Source organism: Juglans microcarpa x Juglans regia, chromosome 3S (assembly GCF_004785595.1).
Source record: "Juglans microcarpa x Juglans regia isolate MS1-56 chromosome 3S, Jm3101_v1.0, whole genome shotgun sequence".
NCBI lineage: Eukaryota > Viridiplantae > Streptophyta > Magnoliopsida > Fagales > Juglandaceae > Juglans > Juglans microcarpa x Juglans regia.
Window position 1 is genome coordinate 15,536,219 of NC_054599.1, and position 19,594 is coordinate 15,555,812.

At 38.1% G+C, this 19,594-nt stretch overlaps 3 protein-coding genes across 5 annotated transcripts; 1 reads left to right on the forward strand and 2 right to left on the reverse strand.

The window, feature by feature from the left end:
* Positions 1-1,553: 1,553 nt before the first annotated feature.
* On the forward strand, positions 1,554-2,018 carry LOC121258717 (14.7 kDa ribonuclease H-like protein). The gene has a single exon (XM_041160261.1). It carries the CDS (start codon positions 1,554-1,556, stop codon positions 2,016-2,018), a length of 465 nt encoding a protein of 154 aa, XP_041016195.1.
* A 646-nt stretch (positions 2,019-2,664) lies between these two features.
* On the reverse strand, positions 2,665-4,062 carry LOC121257631 (NDR1/HIN1-like protein 26). Its single transcript, XM_041158750.1, has one exon. It carries the CDS (start codon positions 3,810-3,812, stop codon positions 2,952-2,954), a length of 861 nt encoding a protein of 286 aa, XP_041014684.1. The 5' UTR covers positions 3,813-4,062; the 3' UTR covers positions 2,665-2,951.
* A 347-nt stretch (positions 4,063-4,409) lies between these two features.
* Positions 4,410-17,808, reverse strand: LOC121257630 (coilin-like). Of its 3 annotated transcripts, none has more exons than XM_041158749.1 (14): positions 17,411-17,808; positions 16,735-16,799; positions 16,386-16,607; positions 14,945-15,178; positions 14,746-14,815; positions 13,747-13,824; positions 13,380-13,539; positions 8,088-8,128; positions 6,535-6,732; positions 5,757-5,828; positions 5,550-5,675; positions 4,858-4,930; positions 4,575-4,676; positions 4,410-4,498 (listed from the first exon to the last, which is right to left on the reverse strand). In XM_041158749.1, exons 1-14 carry the CDS (start codon positions 17,597-17,599, stop codon positions 4,464-4,466), a joined length of 1,665 nt encoding a protein of 554 aa, XP_041014683.1. In that variant the 5' UTR covers positions 17,600-17,808; the 3' UTR covers positions 4,410-4,463. The 3 variants fall into 3 exon arrangements, with proteins under 3 accessions (XP_041014683.1, XP_041014682.1, XP_041014681.1); XM_041158748.1 differs by having other exon boundaries at positions 8,088-8,119; positions 13,380-13,551; XM_041158747.1 differs by having other exon boundaries at positions 13,380-13,551.
* Positions 17,809-19,594: the final 1,786 nt, after the last annotated feature.

Sequence of the window (19,594 nt, forward strand, 5' to 3'; positions counted from 1 at the left end):
CAACAAATTTTGGTTCAATATGAGAGGTGGTTAGGACAAGCTATCAATGTTCAAAAATCTACTTTGTATTGTTCTAATAAAATTCCTACTAGGCGCAAGCAGCGGCTTTTACATCCGACGGGCTTTATGGAGGGGAACTTCCTTTTCAAATATCTAGGAGTGCCAATAATTCGAGGGAGATTTGAACAGGCTCATTTAGAAGACATGGTGAATAAAGTGAGGCAAAATATCAATGGCTGGAAGATGAGGCTTCTTTCTTCGGGAGGAAAACTTGTTCTTTTGAGGCATGTTATATCCAGTATGCCTATTCACCTATTTGCTATTTTACAGGTCCCTCAAATTACTATTTCCAAGATTCATAGATTGATGAGCTCATTCTTTTGGGGAGAAGCCGATGGGCAAGATAAAAAGAAATGGGTGGCGTGGAATCATATTTTTAATCCTGTGGAAGAAGGAGGGCTTAGTGTACAAAGTCTTCAGGACATTCAGAAAGCCTTGCATATGCGCTTTGCTTGGAACCTTATTCAAGGTAATTCTTTATGGGCTAATTTTTCCAAGCAAAATATGTTGGTTCGCGGCTGTGGTCTCTTATAAAAACTAATAAAGGATCTAGCCTTTGGAGAATAGCTGCAAATTGTATTCCGTTGTTGTTAAATAATTCCAAGTGGAAGCTTAGAAAGGGAGAGATTTTTTTCTGGTACGACAAATAGAGGGATAATGGTCCTCTGATTAATGATATGCCTGTAGTGAGTTCACCTCTTTTGAAAGTTAAAGATTGCAGGTTGTCGGATAGTTGGGACATGGAGTTATTGGAGAATTTAGTAGGGCAGGATAAGGTGGATGAGATTGTAACTATTTTAGCTGGGCCAAATTTTGGAAAGGATGTTCTAATTTGGACTCCTACGGATTCAGGTATTTTCTCTACAAAATCTGCATGGAATTGTATTCGTATTAAAGGTAATCCTACAGATTGGCATGCGTGGATTTGGCATAATAGTCTTCCATTTAAAATGTCTATCCATTTTTGGAGGGCTTGGTTTATGGCGTTGAGTGTAAATGATAGATTACGTCGTATTGGTATTCCTCTTGTTTCTAAATGTGATTGTTGTAATAATGGTCATATTGAAGACATTAACCATGTGCTCTTTGAAGGTGATTTTCCAAAAAGAATTTGGTCCTTTTTTGGCAATCTTTTTGGTATACCTCTTGGTAGATCTTGGAAACAGAATGCTGGGATTTGGTTTAGGCGTGCTAGCTCCTCTTCACAAGTGGGCTTTATTGTTGGCATCATCCCTGTTATTGTTACTTGGCATCTTTGGAGGAGGAAGTGTCTTGCTTAGATGGAAGGTATTCTAGAAACTCATAATTCTGTTGTTCACTCTATTTGTGTGTAGTTAGGGTCTCTTTCTCAGGCGGCTATGCAAAATAAGAATCTGTCCCGTAGAGATGGCATGATCCTTGAGGCCCTATAGATAAATCCGGTGGTTCCGAAAGTTCCATGTTGCAAAGTGGTAAGATGGTTTAAACCGACGTTGGGGTGGTATAAATTAAACATGGATGGTAGTAGTATTGGTAATCCAGGTTCCTGTGGCATTGGCAGGGTTATTCGTGATGATTTAGGTAGGCTTGTCCAGGCTTATGCATCTCATGTTGGTTATGGTTCTAATAACAAAGTGGAGCTCATGGCACTCCTTCATGGGTTGAGAATTTGTAAATCGTTGAACATCTCAAATGTGATAGTTGAAATGGATTCTATGGTGGTTATCTCTTGGTGGCTCAGAGGGAGATGTGGTGTGTGGTACCTTGAGGATTTTTGGGAGGAAATTATTGGTTTAACCTGCACAATTCATTGTTGTTTCCAACATGTTTTTCGTGAAGGTAATAGGGTGGCAGATTGGTTAGCAAAGGAAGAGGCTTCAGGTATTGATTTTGATTTTTCTAATAATTCTATTATGCCTCGAGTTCTTCAAGGCCTGATTCGTTTGGATTCTCTGGGCCTTCCCTCTTTGCGAGGTTAGGTCTGGTTTCTTTGCGGTGGTTTTCTTTTCTATTTTGTCCTAAAGGCTTGTTATAGTTGGTTTTTAGCTGGTTGTGGTTTTTTGGGGTCACCCTTGGATCTTGTTTTGCTACCACGGTATTCATCTGTCATAAGTGAAGGTTTTATTAATAAATATGGGAGGGGGTCACTATTGGACATGTGACCTTCCGCTCTTTTAACAAAAAAAAAAAAAAAATTGTTCTTTCTTTTTTTAGCCAAAAAAAAAAATCTTTTCTGTTGGAGAAAACACACAATTATCATCTTTATTTTTTATTGTCTCACATGGGTTCGCTCGCATAGAGGGACCCCTCGACAAGGGAAAATGCTTGATGCACAAAATAAATTACAAAAAACTTGGTTCGTTAGTTATAAAGTAGATCTAACATACTATATCAAGTGATCAGTTTGTAAGGTATTTGTTTTTTATTATTCTCTTTGTAGACCTAGCAATTATCCCCATCAAAATGTACAATATTGCCTAGAATTTAAACTCCAATCGTATTAAGCCATGAAATGAATATTAGCATTTAAGTTTGATCGAGTAGATACTAAGATTGTTAGAAATATCAGATGGGGAATGCAAGGAAAATACAGTGACATGTTTAGTGTCAAAATTTAGAGATCCCTAAAGTAGCATTAACTGTTGATATGTCCATATTAATCAAGTGATTATTGGGAAGATAGGTAGACAGAAGATTTTAGGATAAATGAGGTAATAGAAAGCTTAATACCCGGCCGCAACCCAATTGATGAAAAGATATTAGGTGCAAGAAAATTTTACAAAAATATCAAAATCTTAATATTAGTGATCAAAAGAGGAAAAACAATGGAGAATAACACACACTGCTTATCAACTCGATCAAGTGCCCTGACTTGGGATTTGCGTCCCATTAAATCCAATATGCATCCTCGATTAACGTTTCGTTTTGCATTTTCTTTTAATCAAAACCCCATCAGGAGGACCAGCAGTAAGAATAGTGCATTCACCATGCAACCAATAAGAGTACCTTAAGATGCTTCCCAAATTAGATCGTGCTCTAAAAATTCCCTTGACTTGAAGCATGACCCCATTGCTTTCAATCTGCTTTTGAAGCCTTAAACTTTCTGCCTTTGGAAGCCGGACCTGACTACTCACCATATGAATATATGCAAACTTGGACTCGGCCTTTGCCGCAGAGAAGGGTTCAATATATTGGGTAGAAATAAGTGTAGTCTCATAGTATAGATTGATATACATGTAACTATAGTCGATACGTACTTTCTTGTTCGGATTTGTGAAGTTCACGAGCAGAGTAACATCAGCATTGAGCAGATGGCCCATGTCAAGATAGGCTGCATTTAATGTGACACTAGAAATATCAAAACCAGGGCTTCGTGGACGAAAAACAAGGTAGATTATCAAGACAACGAGGCCTCCAACAATTATGACAACCCAGAGAATTGCACAAAAGACTGCACCAAACCATGTTAATGGATTGGTTGGGCGGTCAGGTGGTATCCGAGGGCCTTGTGAATGATCACCCTGTCGCTGTTGACCATGTGGCTGGATTTGCGGATCCTGATTCTGCAGATCTAATGGCGATGAACCAAATGGCTGGGAGGATTGGTCATGCACATTTTGATGGGGAAACCGACGTTTTTCTTGATCTTGTGGGTCTAACTTGTGTGGAATTTTGGTGCGTTTGCCTTGTGGCTGGGAAGTTTGGTCATAAGGCAGGTGTGGTCCGGGAAAATGAGGGTTGCTCTCACTTTCAGGTCGCTGCTGATGATACATGGTTGTGTGGATATGTGATGGGCAATGAATGGAGCAAGACAAGAAAAACAAGAAGTGATTGATTTGCTGTTATTGGACGCTAATGAATGAGGAAGGAGAGGATAACTTCATGAGAACTTAAAGGATTATTCGTGTATAGGCAAAGAATCAGACACCAAGCCAAGTATCGGAGACAAAGTTACCTTAGAGACTAGAGCTGAAACCTTTTCTTTTCTAGAGGTAGTGAGAAAAGAGAATATTTTACTAATATTTAATTGCTTGGACATTCAATTGAGAGAATATGGTGTAAAGCTGCAGCTTGTAACCGAGATCTCACATGCAAATATATTTACAATCGCTTTGAAAACAAAAATAACACCACCATCAAAATTCACTACCCTTCTGCCTTATCCACTTTTGTTTTGTACACCCTCTAGATCAATACCATCGTCGCACTCAATTGACTCAGGCCTCACAAAGCCTGAGAAAGATGGAGACCATTGCAAAGGAAGTTTCCACAAAGTTCTCTTACGACTAACGGTAAAACTGTACACTTTTATATCAAAGCCCTTATCCTTCCATAGCCCATAAATACACAAAACTAATCAGGATATTCTATTACTTTCTACCAAAATTGCTGAATCTCATTGACAGGAACAGCAGATGTGTGTCCTAATGCCAGCAGCATTTCTCATTGTCCATTTTGCGCTCTTAGAGGAGCCATTGTCACTGTTGGACCCAGCACACTGCTCCTGGAGGCCGTATAGGACCACGCACTCTTGCCCGAAGTCTCTTCCTTGCTCCAACCACCCTCCTGAGAGAGCTGAGCCTTCTTTGCATTTAAAGCCTGACTGATTTCATCCCATGCATCTATTTCTCCATTTCCTGCAAAGATACAAACCAAAATGAGTGCTTTCCGTGCATGTACCTAAATGGTATGATAACAACCTACAGGAGGTACCTAGAGCAAGGGTAGGGGTTCGGGCAGGGGTCTCTTTGTTGTTATTGCTGACCCTGACACCTGATACAGGGGTTCGATTACCCAAGAAAACTTCATTATACTCACCAGTGACTGTTTTTGTTGTACCCAAGTTGCCATGCTTCACAATGCGGACATCAATAAGCATTGAATAACTTACCTGTAGAAGAGCTTCAATTGTCAGCTTTTGCAAACAAGAATAATCACCATTTTCTTGCTTAATTAAAATTCTTCAGTTATGTTACCGAACCAAGAATCCCCATTACCAAAATTGAGCCATATATACAAGTACAAAACAAAACAAAACAAAAAAAGTAAAGCCTTGGATAATTACCAGAACATTGTACTGGTCAAGTCGAAATATTGTATAAAAAATGTCAAGACTAGGAGATAACCAATTAGCTGAGCAATTCCACTGCTAAACAGTGTAATAGAGAAGTAGTTATAACCAGAACTTCTGATTTTTCAACATCGACTGAAGGCCAGATCAACCCAAGTTGAATCGCTATAACAGTAGATTGAAGCATACAAAAAGCATTAGCCTCAATCAATTTAATGACCTACAAAATGAGAATGGTTTAAGTCTGTCATCCTCCAACCTACTGCTTAAAATGAAGCTTATCTTTCTAAATTCATGAAATATAGAAGATTTGTAATTGCCCTTTGTGCCTGTTGGGGTTCAAGTCACCTGAACACGTAAATTCGTTATTCCCATTCATGCTTGTCAAAAATGAAGGGGGGCACAATTAAATTAACATAAAACTGAATAGCCTGAGCACCTTTAAAGACCCATTTTCCCCATAAAGGGATGTATCTGTTATCTTCTCGAAATCAATTGGATATTCTGGAACTGTTACCAGCATAATCCTATTGGATTCAGGGATATAGCGTGATATTTTTCCTACCTGCAGGTGAAAGAATATGACAGATTAGATCCATGTTCAAATCAACTTACAACAATTATTCACTAGCAGAAAGAGTCGTACTCGCAAGGAAGAAACCTCAGGGGTCCATGACGATGATAACTCAATCAAACGATATGCAACTACATCACCTTCCTGCAATATACTAAAAACACAATGCTTCTTATCCATAAAAAGAGAGAAAGAAACTTCAAGAGGCACAATAATATGTTTTCCGCAGAAAAAATCCACATATCTAATGGAAGCTTAATCAGTAAAGGGATCTAACAATAGAAAGCACGTTGTCACCACCCTACTCTCTCCTTCTCATTCCCTCTCTGTAATGCCCCAATGGAAGGCCCAAACCACATGGTCTATACTCCAAAAGGACTAGTCAATGATGCAATTGGAGCCCCATTGAAACCTTATAAAGAGCAAGAACTTCTTCCCAAGCAATGTGGGATCCCATAAACCACCTACCCTTATCCATATCATATGGGTATCACAATCTACCCCCCTCAAATTTCCAACGTCCTAGTCGGGCCTGTCCATTGTAGATGGCACGGCTCAAGTCCCACATTTCTGGTTGGGATAGACTCTGATACCATTTGTAACGCCACAATGGAAGGCCCAAACCACATGACCTATACTCCAAAAGGACTAGTTAATGATGCAATTAGAACTCTATTGGAATCTTATAAAGAACAAGAACTTCTCCTTCCCAAGCAATGTGGGATCCTATACACCACCTATCCTCTTATCCATATCATATGGGGTATCACACTCTCCCCCCCTCCCCTACCCTCTCTGTCTCTCTCTCTCAATAAAGACCCATGACAATTGAAGTACAGAAGAAACAAACCTTAGGCGAGCTAGTATAAGGCTTAAGCTTATCCAAATCCACAGGATTGTTTACAGTTGTTGCTTCTCCAGCAGCTTGCATTTCAGAAATCTTTTGATTTAAACACGCACGATCATTCCTTTTGCAAGAAGCAACTTTCTTGGTACCCCATTTTTTACCCTTCTTTTTGCTAGTTATTCCATTCCACCGCAAGCTCTCCTGAAGAATGATTTGAGACAATTATATTTTTTTTTTTATAAGTAACAATTATATGTCATTAATAATTCAAATATTAGATTGAACTCTGCAATATAGGAGTCAGAAACACTACGTGAATAATTAGGCATCGTTTAGTTACACAGATGAGATGAGAAATCTGTGGATAGTAGTGAGATAATTTGTGAATAGTAATAAAATGGTTTGAGTTAAGAAATTTTATGAGATTTTGGGAAAGGAGAGAGAAAAAGTTGAATAAAAATATTATAAATAAAAATATTGTTAGAATATACTTTTTTAATATTATTTTTGTTTTGGAATTTGAAAAAGTTGAATTTTTTTTTGTGTTTTGATTGGAAGTTTGGGAAATTATAATGATTAGATGATAAATTTGAAATTGAAAAATGTTTGTCTTTGAATGGTGTTTGGATGTTGAGATAAGATGAGATGAGATGGGTCATCTGTGAAACCAAACAGGGGCTTAGTGAATATAAAGACAAAAGGTCAAGAACTCAAGACATGAAGTAATTTCTGACTGGTTACTGTCACTTTATTAGGAAAGAAACAGACCTTAGAAAATTTTCAATATATATTATAATGCAGTTCTTGTATGCCTTGGAACAAAACATTGACTAAATGACCCTGTCCATGTAAGTGTCTAACTTCGTGAAATCAACTATGTAACTTTGCCACTCCTTCAAAAAGAAGCAAAGTCCACGTTGCCTTACAACCATCATGTTTTCATGAATTTCTGGGTCTTTGTATATCTTATAGGCACAGTAATGTAAATAAAAAAAACCACTCGTTGTGCTGGGCGATGAAGACAAAAACCAGAATGCCACTTTAAGTCATCATACCAATGTGAACTTGAGTATGCATTCATATGCATTCTTGGACTATCTTGTAATAACCTATTTCATTCCAAATATAAGTATCTTTGGAGTTGTACTTGTATATAGGCATAACTTCACTCAAAATGTTTTCAGGAAATTTCAAATTAAAATAATTAAGGACATAGCTTAACTAAATAACATATATGATTTTGGTAATGTCACACCCCTATCGCTCTCACCCATACAGTTTGGAATTTGAAATTTGAAATTGCAGCTTTGCAAGTAAAATTATCTCTGACCATAGAACAAAAAATTCAACACCCCCATCCCCCAAAAAAAATATAAAAACAAACAATAAAATAATGCCAAGGCATATCTACAAAAAATAAATAAATAAATAAAGAAACATGAAGAGATGGAATAATTTAATTTTAACGGGGACTTAACAAGAAAGCATATCAAAAGGCAGGGCAGCAGTAGAAATGACAAGCAGTATAATAAAATTTGAAATACAATAGGACATACCATTGGACTTTCATTTTTCTTGACAGCCTGATCTGCATCCACTAGAAAAGAAACAAAATATCAGATGCTTTGCATTAACCTGACCTTATTTACTATTGCAGTAGGATGTGACATTTAAAGTGTCACATCCAGACCCAAAATTTATAGGCTTTATAAGTTTGGACCATGGGCCCAATTTTGTTAAAGCTAGAAGGAAGATTATTTTATTGGGCCCATTAGCCCATATGTATTATTTGAGGATCTATTACTGAGGAGTATCCATTGGATATGAAATTATGGACCTAGATTCAAAACAGAGTAGGTTTGGCCCATTAGGCCCATATATGGGTGGATAAGCCCAAGTATTTTCTAGCAAAATCCCATTTGATTTTTGGCCATTAAGTTCGTGATAATTAGAAACCAGCACTTTTTGGATAAGTTAGAACTAGATTAGGTGCCAAGAAACACTCTAGATAAAAGCTGTACACACTTAGGTAGTTATAGAAGAATTCTTGCACCAATAGGAGTCTGTAACAGCCTGCTAGGACTCTTTTGAGATAGGATTTGAGCTGTTCCAGATCTGGAGAAGTAGGCATCAGCCCCATTTATGACTCTAGGGGAAGCTTGGGGAATGAGATGAGATGATAATTTGTGAATAGTAATGAGATAATTTGAGTTAAGTATTTATTGGGTTTTAGGAAAAGAGAGAGAAAAAGTTGAATAAAAAATATTATAAAGTTAAAATATTGTTAGAATATTATTTTTGTTTTGGGATTTGAAAAAGTTGAATTTTTTTTTTTTTTTTTTTTTTTGTTTGAAAATTTGGGAAAGTTGTAGTTTGAAAAAATTATAATGATTAGTTTGAAAGTGTTTGTGTTTGAATTATGTTTGGGAAGGCAACGAGATGGGATGAGATGAGATGAGATGAAAATTGTTTTCAAACATCCCCTACATGGATCCAAAGAATAGCAACATATTTCCCCTAGAACACCAAGCCATTAGGATTCTTAGAACCCCTTTTCAAAACAAACTGAGTTAAATTCGTATAGCCCTATTAGTAGGTGTTCCAGGTCTCATTAAAAGGACTGTATGACCTGAAAACTAGAAAAAGCTGTGAGTCTGGAAAGTTTTTATAGCAATCCCATGTGTGTTCTTCAAAAAAACCAATCCCTTCAAGAAGACCAATCCCTAACCCTAGATAGCTGCTGCAAATACCAATCAGCCTTGTTTTCTTGAGGTCCTTGCTTTATTTTTTAAAGAAAACCCTAGGGTTGCTGCAATTCCAGGAGATTTAAAAGCCAGCCTCACCCTATCAAGTCCAACCCCTTTTTCAGCAACTTCAAGCAGGTGATTATTGACGCATTTGTTACCACTAGAAGCAAAGAGGTAAGTAGCATAATCATATCCTGCGTGTATGGTAAACGATGTTTTTAAAATATTATGTATGTATCATTGAAAGCCCCTTTTTACACACCAAGTTATGATAAAAGTGATTTTTGAATGTCATGTTATTATGTTTTTACATGCATCATGATATGTTTTCATTTATGATTACGATGAGCTATATCATTATGTGTTCTACATGCTTCATGATAAGAAAGATAAAAGACAAGTTATGAAAGAAGCTTTACGAATGGCCATAAGAGATGCATGGTACCAATAAAGTTATGGGTGGATGTGCAAGCCACAGACCCAAGTGTGGTTCACCATAGTATGTTATGATAAGTTAAGTAGTTCCCCTTGTGGCCACAGGCAGTGGAACTGGTGTACATCCCTGCACACCAGGGGGGTTAAGGTGTGCTGGCCATGAAAGAAAGGGAAAGACAAGTTTAATGAGTTATGCATACTACATGTTACATGTTTATATTAGTATAAATATAAGTATTATGTATGCAAGCTTTTCAAGAAAACCCTATGTTTACTGTATAATGTACTACTTATTAACTATTTGATTCATTTTAGTTGTTTGTTTGTTTTTTATGTTTTTAAAATATTCAGGTAAAGAAGAGTTGACAAGTTTATGGCAAGGCATAGATCATGTGTTAAGGGCCTTTCAGACTTGGTTAATAAGTGTATTTTTTTCCACAAAAAGATCAGTTTTAAATTTTCTTGCTATGAGATAATATTTTTATTTTTATTTTTTTGGGAAATTATTTTCGATAAATTGGGTATTTTTATTATGTTGGGTCTCTTTACCGTGCACAGTTTCGAAAGTACATAACACTCCTAACCTACGGGAAAGGTGTTACATAAAGTCTCTATGTTTGTCTCTCCTTCGTGGGAGGCTCATTATCCAGAGTTATGTCAGAATAGGTTGCCTCGAGTTAGCTCAGATCACTTCCCTATTCTACTAGATTGTGGAGGCCTTCATGGGGTTGCCGATACTTCAAATTTGAAATTATGTGGCTAGCAGCAGATGGTTTTGAAAAGAGTGTGCATGCTTGGTGGCATTGTATCAGTTCGAAGGTATTGATGGGAGACACCTCGGAGGAGGTATTATTGAGGAAGAGTTCGGTTGTAACTAATTTGGAGAGGGTATTGTTGGCGGAGGAGACTTCATGGAGACAAAAATCCATGACCCTTTGGCTAAAAGAAGGTGATAAATGTATGAAGTTTTTCCATAAAGTGGTTAATTCACATCAGCGTAGCAATGCTAACGAGACACTTCACACAGGTACTCAAGTGATTTATTCTCCCTCCGAGTTAGAAAATCATAATGTGTAGTATTACGAGAACCTTCTAGAGGCCAAAGTTTGATGATTTGTTGTTTGAGGTAATTGATTCACAGAGTGCAAGCTACTTGGAGAGACCTTTTGACGAAGATGATATTTATAAGGTCATTACCGGTATGGCCAAGGACAAAGAGCCGGGTCCGGATGGTTTTTTGATGGGATTCTTTCAAAAATGTTGGGACATTGTGAAAGGGGATATGTTGCAGGTTTTCCATGAATTTCACTCTTTTAAAAAGTTTGAAAAATGCCTTAATGCGACGTTCATTGCTCTCATTCCAAAGAAACATGGGGCTACGACAATTGAGGATTTTCGTCCTATAAGCCTGGTGAGTGGGGTATAGAAGATCATCTCGAAGGTTCTTGCTAGTTGATTAAGTCCCGTGTATAAATTATTTCCAAGTCTCAAAACGCATTTTTTCGTGGAAGACAAATCCTTGACTCGGTTCTTATCGCAAATGAGTGCTTGGATCACAAAATGCGGGAGGGAGTTCCAGGCATCCTTTGCAAGCTTGACATGGAAAAGACTTATGATCATGTGAATTGAGAGTTTCTATTATATTTGCTCGAGAGGTGTGGCTTTGGCGATAGGTAGATCTCATGGATTCAACATTGTGTCTCCATTGCCCGCTTCTCAGTACTAGTCAACGACACTCCTGCTGATTTTTTTTACAGTTCTCATGGTTTGAGGCAAAGAGATCCTTTCTCTCCTCTTCTGTTTGTTATAGTCATGGAGGCACTCAGCCAGATGGTGAAGGCCGCGGTTGGAGAACGGTTCCTATCTGAGTTCTAGGTGGGTAATGGCACTAATGACTATTATCATCTCACATCTTCTATTTGCAGATGATACATTACTTTTTTGAGAAGCGAATTATAGCCAAATTCAATCTCGTCGAGCACTGTTATTATGTTTTGAAGCAGTGTTGGGACTTAAGGTGAATCTTGGTAAGTATGAGATGGTTGCGGTGGCTGTGGTGCCCAACATCAATAGCTCAGCAAGCCTTTTGGATTGTAAGGTGTCTTTGTTGCCTATGAAATATTTGGACCTTCTGTTGGGTGCAAAGTTTAAGGCTAGAGCTATTTGGGATGGGATAATGGAGAAGGTAGAGAAGAGGTTGGCGGGTTAGAAAATGGTGTATTTATCGAAAAGGGGTCGTCTCACTTTAATAAAGAGTACCCTAACTAATCTCCTCACCTATTTCTTATCTTTGTTTCCTTTGCCGACAAGGGTGGCGAATAGGATTGAGAAACTCTTCCGAGCGTTCTTATGGGGGGGCATGGGAGAGGAAAAGAAATACCATCTTGTTAATTGGCCTACTGTAAGCTCCCCACTCTCGAATGTGGGCTTGGGAGTATACAATTTGAGAACATTCAATACAGCTTTATTGGGGAAATGGTTATGGAGATACCACTTGGAGGGGGAGTCGTTGTGGAAGGAGATTATTGACGCTAGACAGGGAAGTGCTTGGGGGGGCTGGTACTCCAATTGAGTGAAGGGGGGCTATGGTGTGGGATTATGGAAATTTATAAGGGATGGCCATGCTTTGAAAAACATATACGTTTTGTGGCCAGAGAGGGTACTAAAATCAGGTTTTGGCAGGATGTGTGGTGCGGAGATTGCACTCTAGATAGGGTTTTCCCAGCCCTCTATCGTATTGCTACTAATAGGGATGCTTTAGTGGCGGATGTGCGGGTATCTTCTCATGGCTCTTACCAATGGCATATCCTTTTTAATAGAGACTTTCATGATTGGGAATTGTCCACGGTGTCAGATTTTTTCAGATTGATATACTCCATGGGACACCTCACGGCACAGCAAGATAGAATGCAATGGAGGCTCAATGATAGTAAGAAATGTATAGTCAGGGTGTATTACAAAATATTGACATCACAAGCTAACACTCCCTTCCCTTGGAAGAATGTTTGGAGGTTTCGTGTGCCTTCTAAAGTAGCTTTCTTTGTATGGACTGCTGCTCTTGAGAAGATTTTAATCACGGATAATTTGAGGAAGAGGGGATGTGTTGTGATGGATTGGTGCTATATGTGTAAAAAAAGTGGAGAATCAGTGGATTATCTCTTATCACATTGTGAGGTGGCAAGGGCGCTGTGGGATGAGATCTTTAGAAGGGTTGATAATGCTTGGGTAATGCCATTGAGGGTGGTGGATCTATTGGGCTGTTGGAAAGTGATCCAAGGCTATCCCCAAGTGGTGGCAATGTGGAAGATGTTCCCATTATACATCATGTGGTATCTTTGGTCGGAAAGGAATGAACGATGTTTTGAAGACAAGAAGCGCACAATGGTGGAGCTGCAGAATTTTTTTGTACACACTTTACTGCTTTGGTTTTCAGCTATTGTACTAATTAGGAACAATGTGCATGACTTTTTGTCTTTAATTTACCGTTCGTAGAATGTATTTAGGTGTTCTTTTATATACTTCTTGTGTACACGGGCTATGCCTATTCCATTCTTATTTATAAAATTTATCTATTACTTATCAAAAAGGTCACTCTGAAATGAAATGCCAGAAACATACAGCTATCCACCTCAGCTGACAAAGATACACACACACACACACACAAACCTTTGCCAAGACGCACAAATCGAATGTGTCCTGGTCTAATTACAACTGGGACAACCTCATCCTCTTCATCACCATTCTCATCCTGTTCTTGATGTTCTTCAAAGACTTTCTGATTATCCTTGATAGGTGATTGCTCATCGTCCTTTGTGAGCATTTGCCCCTGATGAAGTAGCTATACAATCAATTATGATATACAAAGAAGTTACGAATGAATTATATAATACAAATATCCAATACTGGCTAATGATTCCAACCCTTGAATCACTTCATTTATCAGCTTCCCATGCAGATCAAAACATGCCCAAACTTGCACAAATCATAAAAAACAACTTTTTACATGTACTCACTATTTCTACAACCCAGGTACCTTTTTCTTCTCAATATTGACTTGTTCCCTCAACCACAGCCTTTTTGCCTTTTTACGCCGAGCACTTCTACTAGGGAACTGACCAAAATAAAAGAAGGTTTTGCAAGAGTTAGAGCTTAGATTTGACCTTTTTGATACGTAATAAGATAAAAGGCGCAAACAGCACATCATGAGTTAACTGGTTTAAGATCATTGTAATATAAAGCCTACTAAAAGGTAAGAGTTAAAATTTCAAGTTCCTGGCATCGTATGGTTCCTTGCATTGGGTATAGCGGCACAGTTTCGGGCTCATGGATTAGACATGAATGGCCCATATCCTTAACTACAGGAGATGGATTGCAATGGCTAAAATGGATTTCTACTATGGTGCTGCTACATATTTTAGTATTTTCTTATTTTGTTAAGTAACCTTATAGAAGTTTGACTTTCTCACTGTACAATTATAATATAATTGGGAATCACCAAACATCCAGTATGAATATCACATCCCAAAGAGGAAGATACGTACTAGCAGCAAACTACATTCCATAGAGAAAATGACTAAGAACAAAAGCAAAGATAGTTTTCACTTGATGGATAGTATAAAAGCTTTGTGAGGTAGAAATTTCTGATCAGATCAAACAAATCCCTACCAAATTGGCAGCAAAATAAATAAATGAAATGCAACCAACATTCCCCTTGAATTAGACATAGAATGTATAGTTTTTTATTAGGGATGGAAACTTAACGGCTTACTCGTGTTTTCCTACCTTGCCTAACCATCAATGGGGCAGGTTTAAGAAGTCTAATTACATCTATATACCCTTTGATTATTCCTATCCCTCCTTTTGTTGACTCATTCTCATTGCCACCTCCAACTATGTAACTACGGCAAAAGTATGATTTGCACATGAAAAAATTTACCTAATTACTGCTACATGCAAAAGTTACCCACATATATCAAAAAATATTAAAGATAATTGGAAGCAAACTACATAGCAAACAATGTTCTTCAGCCACCTTTTTGGATTCACCGGGCTTACAGGATACGTCTACAATTCTTCCGCCGTTTTCTTGAAGCTGGCAAAATCTAAGCAGATATGCAGGAGAGAGCATGAGAGATTAATTGAAGCAACTATATGCAGGTATAGCAATAAAATCTAAGATTTTCTTCCGTTTTGCATTCCATCACACTTCATTTGTCATTAATACAAAATACCTCTTTGCACTAGGTGCAGATTTGGTAGTGTCATTACTTCTATCATCACTTTCGAGGGCACTCAATTTATCCTGCTCACCAGGTAATTTCGATAACTTATTCTGTTTGAGACTCTTTTTTGGGAGGACTACACGATGATGAAGGCTTTGATTCTCCTCTGCATGGACATCTTTCTGATCAACTTCAGCAAGAACTGGACATTTTACAGTAGTAGCAACCTTATTTTTCTTCCTCCTGTGATTTAGAAATAAAATATTGAGATAAAAACCTGGACATTGCTTATGAATATCTCAAAAAACCTTCACTACTAATTAAAAAATAATGAATATCCCAAAAACCATGTGCAAACATGACCAGCAAGAAATGAATACCTTAAACATAAAGGATAGAACTTTTGGAAAAATTAAAAGAACTACATACTCAGAAAGGAAATAAAAGGATACTCGTAACTTTCAAAACCATAAGAAAAAAAAAAAATTCATCGTCCAAACAATCTGTGAAAGGGAACAGTCAGAGCAAAACTATTTGTATTGAACAAATCGATGCAATATATAAGATCATACTCATGCTTTTAATCGAGTCCATGATAAAGCACATAAGATCAGATAAAAACCAACATCTATACCCATCTTCATAACATTGCTCCCAGTGGATTTCTGCAAATCAGATGAGATTATAAATTACATTGTTAACACATTTATACTTAATACTGAACATGTCACTACTAAGATTGACGTCTATTACGCTGTTACAATAACCACATGTCATTCAAACGGGTGATCTAATAGGCTTATGACTTTGGATTGCAGATTTTCAAGAAATTTTCTGAAATCACTGAGAAATTTTTTTAAATGTTTTATTTTTTTTGGGAGTTCTGTGAAACTGATGGCGCCAGTGGAAAAATATTTTGTATTTTTGAAAAGTTTTTATATATTTTTTACTGAGGTTTTTAACGGTAGTGGAGCACTGAAAATACTTGAGAAACAAATTTTAAGTCCTGTGTTTTATTGGATTTTTGTAAATAAAAATTATAAAAAAAAAAAAGTTTTGTACATGTGTGTGTACACTTGATGGAAACAGAGGAAAAGTATTTTTCCTCTGAGAAATGAAAATTGTTTTTGGTATTTAAAAGACGTATATTGCATGTGAAAAACTTTCTAAGAATTTCTGAAAATGTTTTTAATCCAAGCATAGCCAGAGAAAAAAAAAAAAAGAAAACACAACACAACACAAAACAAAACAAGAAAAAAAAACAAGCCAATATCTTGAAGGAAGTGTCATGTCAGGGTTATTTTAAACCACAGCACAGGCAGCAAGATAATGATTAATTCACAGATGGGATGCCAAATATACTTTTTTTCTTTTTTTTGCTGCGGTTATTTTAAACCACAGCACAGGCAGCAAGATAATGATTAATTCACAAATGGGAAGCCAAATATACTTTGAGCTCTGAAGTTTCTTCGATGCCTTTCTTTTCCTGGAAACCATGTATTCGCGTACACTCGCATCATTTTCATCATGTTCCTTTTTAAATTCCTCATTTGACAAAAGTTTCACACCTTTAAGCACAGGTTGCTTCTCCACATTTTCTTCTACCTCAAGAGAGTCAAACCCTTCACCTGCCTGGATGGTATTCACCACTGTATCCCCCTTCCTTTTCACACTGTTTAGAAGAAAGGAAAAAACCCAAAGTAAGACTAATACCTTACACAAGGACATCAGTAAATGTTAAGACAAAAATAAAGGGGAAAAAGAAAACAAAAAGCAAAAGGTTCCAGTTATAGACTGACCAGACGATATCTCTATCCTTCAAAATGCATGTTGACTCAAAAGACGGTAATACAAAGCCATCCATCTGGTAGAAAGATCACGATAGTGTAAATTGAGAGTATCAAAGAACGGAAAGAGCATTAGAGGCAGAAAAGGCGACTAAAAGCAATAACAAAAACGGAGTTCCAGTATTGAACATGTTCATGTTTAGCATTGTATTGTCTCAATGATGCACAGGTAAAGCAGTATAGCACAAATAACGCAAGTAATAGCAAGCACTTTTTTTCATGATATTAATTCCCCCACTAGTTAAACAAAAACTGACAATAGCTGCAAAGTATTATTATCGCAGTGTTTTGACTGGTTACTGAGAAAATTAAGGGAAAGAAAAAAACAGCCAAACACAAAAAATGATACCAAACAATAAAATCTCGTAAGTGGGACTCAGTCAGGGTGCAGCATTTCCAATCTTTATATAGAAAATCAACAATTAAAATTTCATGACTAAACGACACCAAAAGAGAAATCCTTAAAACTTTTTCATTCTTCTGGGGCTTCCTGAACTTTGTCCCAATAAAAATATTTTCATAATGAAATTTTCGAGAAGAAAAAATTAAAATTAGCGGCATGACATTGTTTTGAGCTGGAAATTAGGGCACAAAGAAAGTAGAGAGAGAGAGAGAGAGATTGTCTAACGGAGAGGATGAGGCCACTTGGGCAAGAGTCGTGGAGGTCGAATGCACGGAGGAGATAGGCGGCGAGGTCGGAGATGGTCTTCATTTCCGGTTTGAGGAGAAGCCAACTTCGCCTGAGTCCCTCCTTCAACTGTGATTTGTTCATAACGTTCCGGGGCTCGAAATCCAAACGAACCCTCAAGCTCTCCATCGAAGCACACCGAGAGCGATCAACCGAGCAAGTGAAAACTGAAATAGTAAGGGAGCAGATTTGAGAGCAGTGTAGTGTACTGCTGCAGTGCAGGCCAGCCAGGCCCTCCTCGGTTTCTTAAATCCGCAGTGGTTTCCGTTTCATGCCCTGCTTGAATCCACATAGCAACTCACTCTGATCGGGGTGGCAATTCGAGTATGGGATCGTGTCGTGATGGATTTAGTTAAAAAAAAAATTTTGAAATTTAAATAAAATATTGTTATAATATTATTTTTTAATATTATTATTATTTTAAAATTTAAAATTATTAAATTATTTATGATATTTTGTATGAGAATTTAAAAAAATTGTAATGATGAGATGAAATGTTTTTATAATCCAAACGAAGCCTATTATATAGATTAGTCTAAGGGTGGACAGCGAGGCTCACCACCCTATCCCACCCCGCATGGAAGTGTCAGAATCCTTAAGAAAGTGGCACAGGGCCAAGCCATGTCATTGCCCTTGACATGCTAAAGCAGCCTCACAGCCAGCCAACATGTGCACCATGGCCTATGCCTTGACACGCATGAGGGGCCCCGTAAGGCTACTGGCCGCGAGCAGCCTAGCACGCTGCCCAACATGCGCATGCCTGGCGAGGCTAGTGACCGCGCACAGCCCAACGAGCAGCCCAGCAGGCGCACGCCCATGCTCACATCCATGCAGCAGCAGCCAGCGATGTTAGTGGCATGCCTCCACAGGCATGCCATCCAGCGTACGGTGCCAACCCGTGCCCTACAGGCAAGGTCAATGGCATGTCCACTAGGCATGCCATCCAACACATGGCTCCAGTCCATGCCTTACAGCACCAACACCCAGGCCACCAGCCTGGACCATGCGGAGTCAATGCCCAAGCCACCTCCTGGGCCATGCAGCACGCACGCAAAGCACCCTACCAAGATCAACAGCAGGCCTTGCACGGCACCATACCGTGCCCACTACTAGGCTCATGCATGGCACCCTCTCATGCCCACCAGCAGACCATACCGTGCACCACACCAGCCTTGGACCAGACTAGCCCAACCGAGGGCCATGAACCATCATAGCCCAACCATGGGCCCATGTATGCAACGGGTCACCATGGCCCTTAGCAAGATTATCTTATTGCGTTCTTTTATTTTTATTTTTAATATTTTTCAAGAGACATTTTGGGAGTTTTTACTCTGTAATCTCTAAAAATAGGACTCTTAGTCATTTCTTTTACATCTTTTGACAATTCCCTTTGTGGATGGCTTATTGTTCTTGAGATCATTTTCGGTGCTTAACACTTGAGCTCTTTGGGGTGCAATTCGTGAATCCCTGAGGAGAGAATCACACTTTGCAATTTGTGAATAAGTGTGATTCAAGTTATCAATCTTATTAGTATTATTCAGTCATTCTCTTGTCTTCCATTATTTCTCTATTGATCTTATTATTTTATGTGCATTGTTCTTGTGAGTTATAGTGTTGTTTGGCCAATAAACACTATCCATTCCATTACATCCATTTGATTTTTCCCACATACATATTTCGGCGACCATTATGTTTACCCTAATCCACTTTCCATAATTAACCTTGCCTCCATCCTCCATAAACCCTAGCCAAAATCTTCAAGCTCCATAAGGAAATTCCATTCATTTAGGATTTCATGACTTCTTCCAAATCAAATCCATTGATTTAAGGAATTGTCATTTATCATCAATTCCTTAAATCTCTCCTTTCTTATTTTGTCTCAAGTCAAGTCCAATCTTTCTTTAATAGCCAAAACCGAATCCCTAATTCCCTAAACGATTCCTTCTATTTAGGAATCTTTCCTTATCCATTCCGAACAGTCCAACCCTAGCCAATTCTCAAAATCTCGCCAACTCTAATCCATCACCCTAGTCCACGGTAACCCTAGTTGCCCTTGCATATGAAACCTTAACCTCACTTCATTCATCCAACCTAGCCTCTATCATCTCGGCATCACACTCAAGA

What these genes read in the sequence shown, in the direction of transcription:
- LOC121258717 (XM_041160261.1), top strand. Translation starts at nt 1,554, where the DNA reads ATGGATGGTAGTAGTATTGGTAATCCAGGTTCCTGTGGCATTGGCAGG.
- LOC121257630 (XM_041158747.1), bottom strand. Translation starts at nt 17,599, where the DNA reads ATGGAGAGCTTGAGGGTTCGTTTGGATTTCGAGCCCCGGAACGTTATG. An exon ending in AGAAAAATGAAAGTCCAATG is followed by an intron (nt 6,733 to 8,087) that starts GTATGTCCTATT and finishes ATCATTCTTCAG; the next exon opens with GAGAGCTTGCGGTGGAATGG. An exon ending in GAGCAAGGAAGAGACTTCGG is followed by an intron (nt 4,499 to 4,574) that starts GCAAGAGTGCGT and finishes TCCTCTAAGAGC; the next exon opens with GCAAAATGGACAATGAGAAA.
- LOC121257631 (XM_041158750.1), bottom strand. Translation starts at nt 3,812, where the DNA reads ATGTATCATCAGCAGCGACCTGAAAGTGAGAGCAACCCTCATTTTCCC.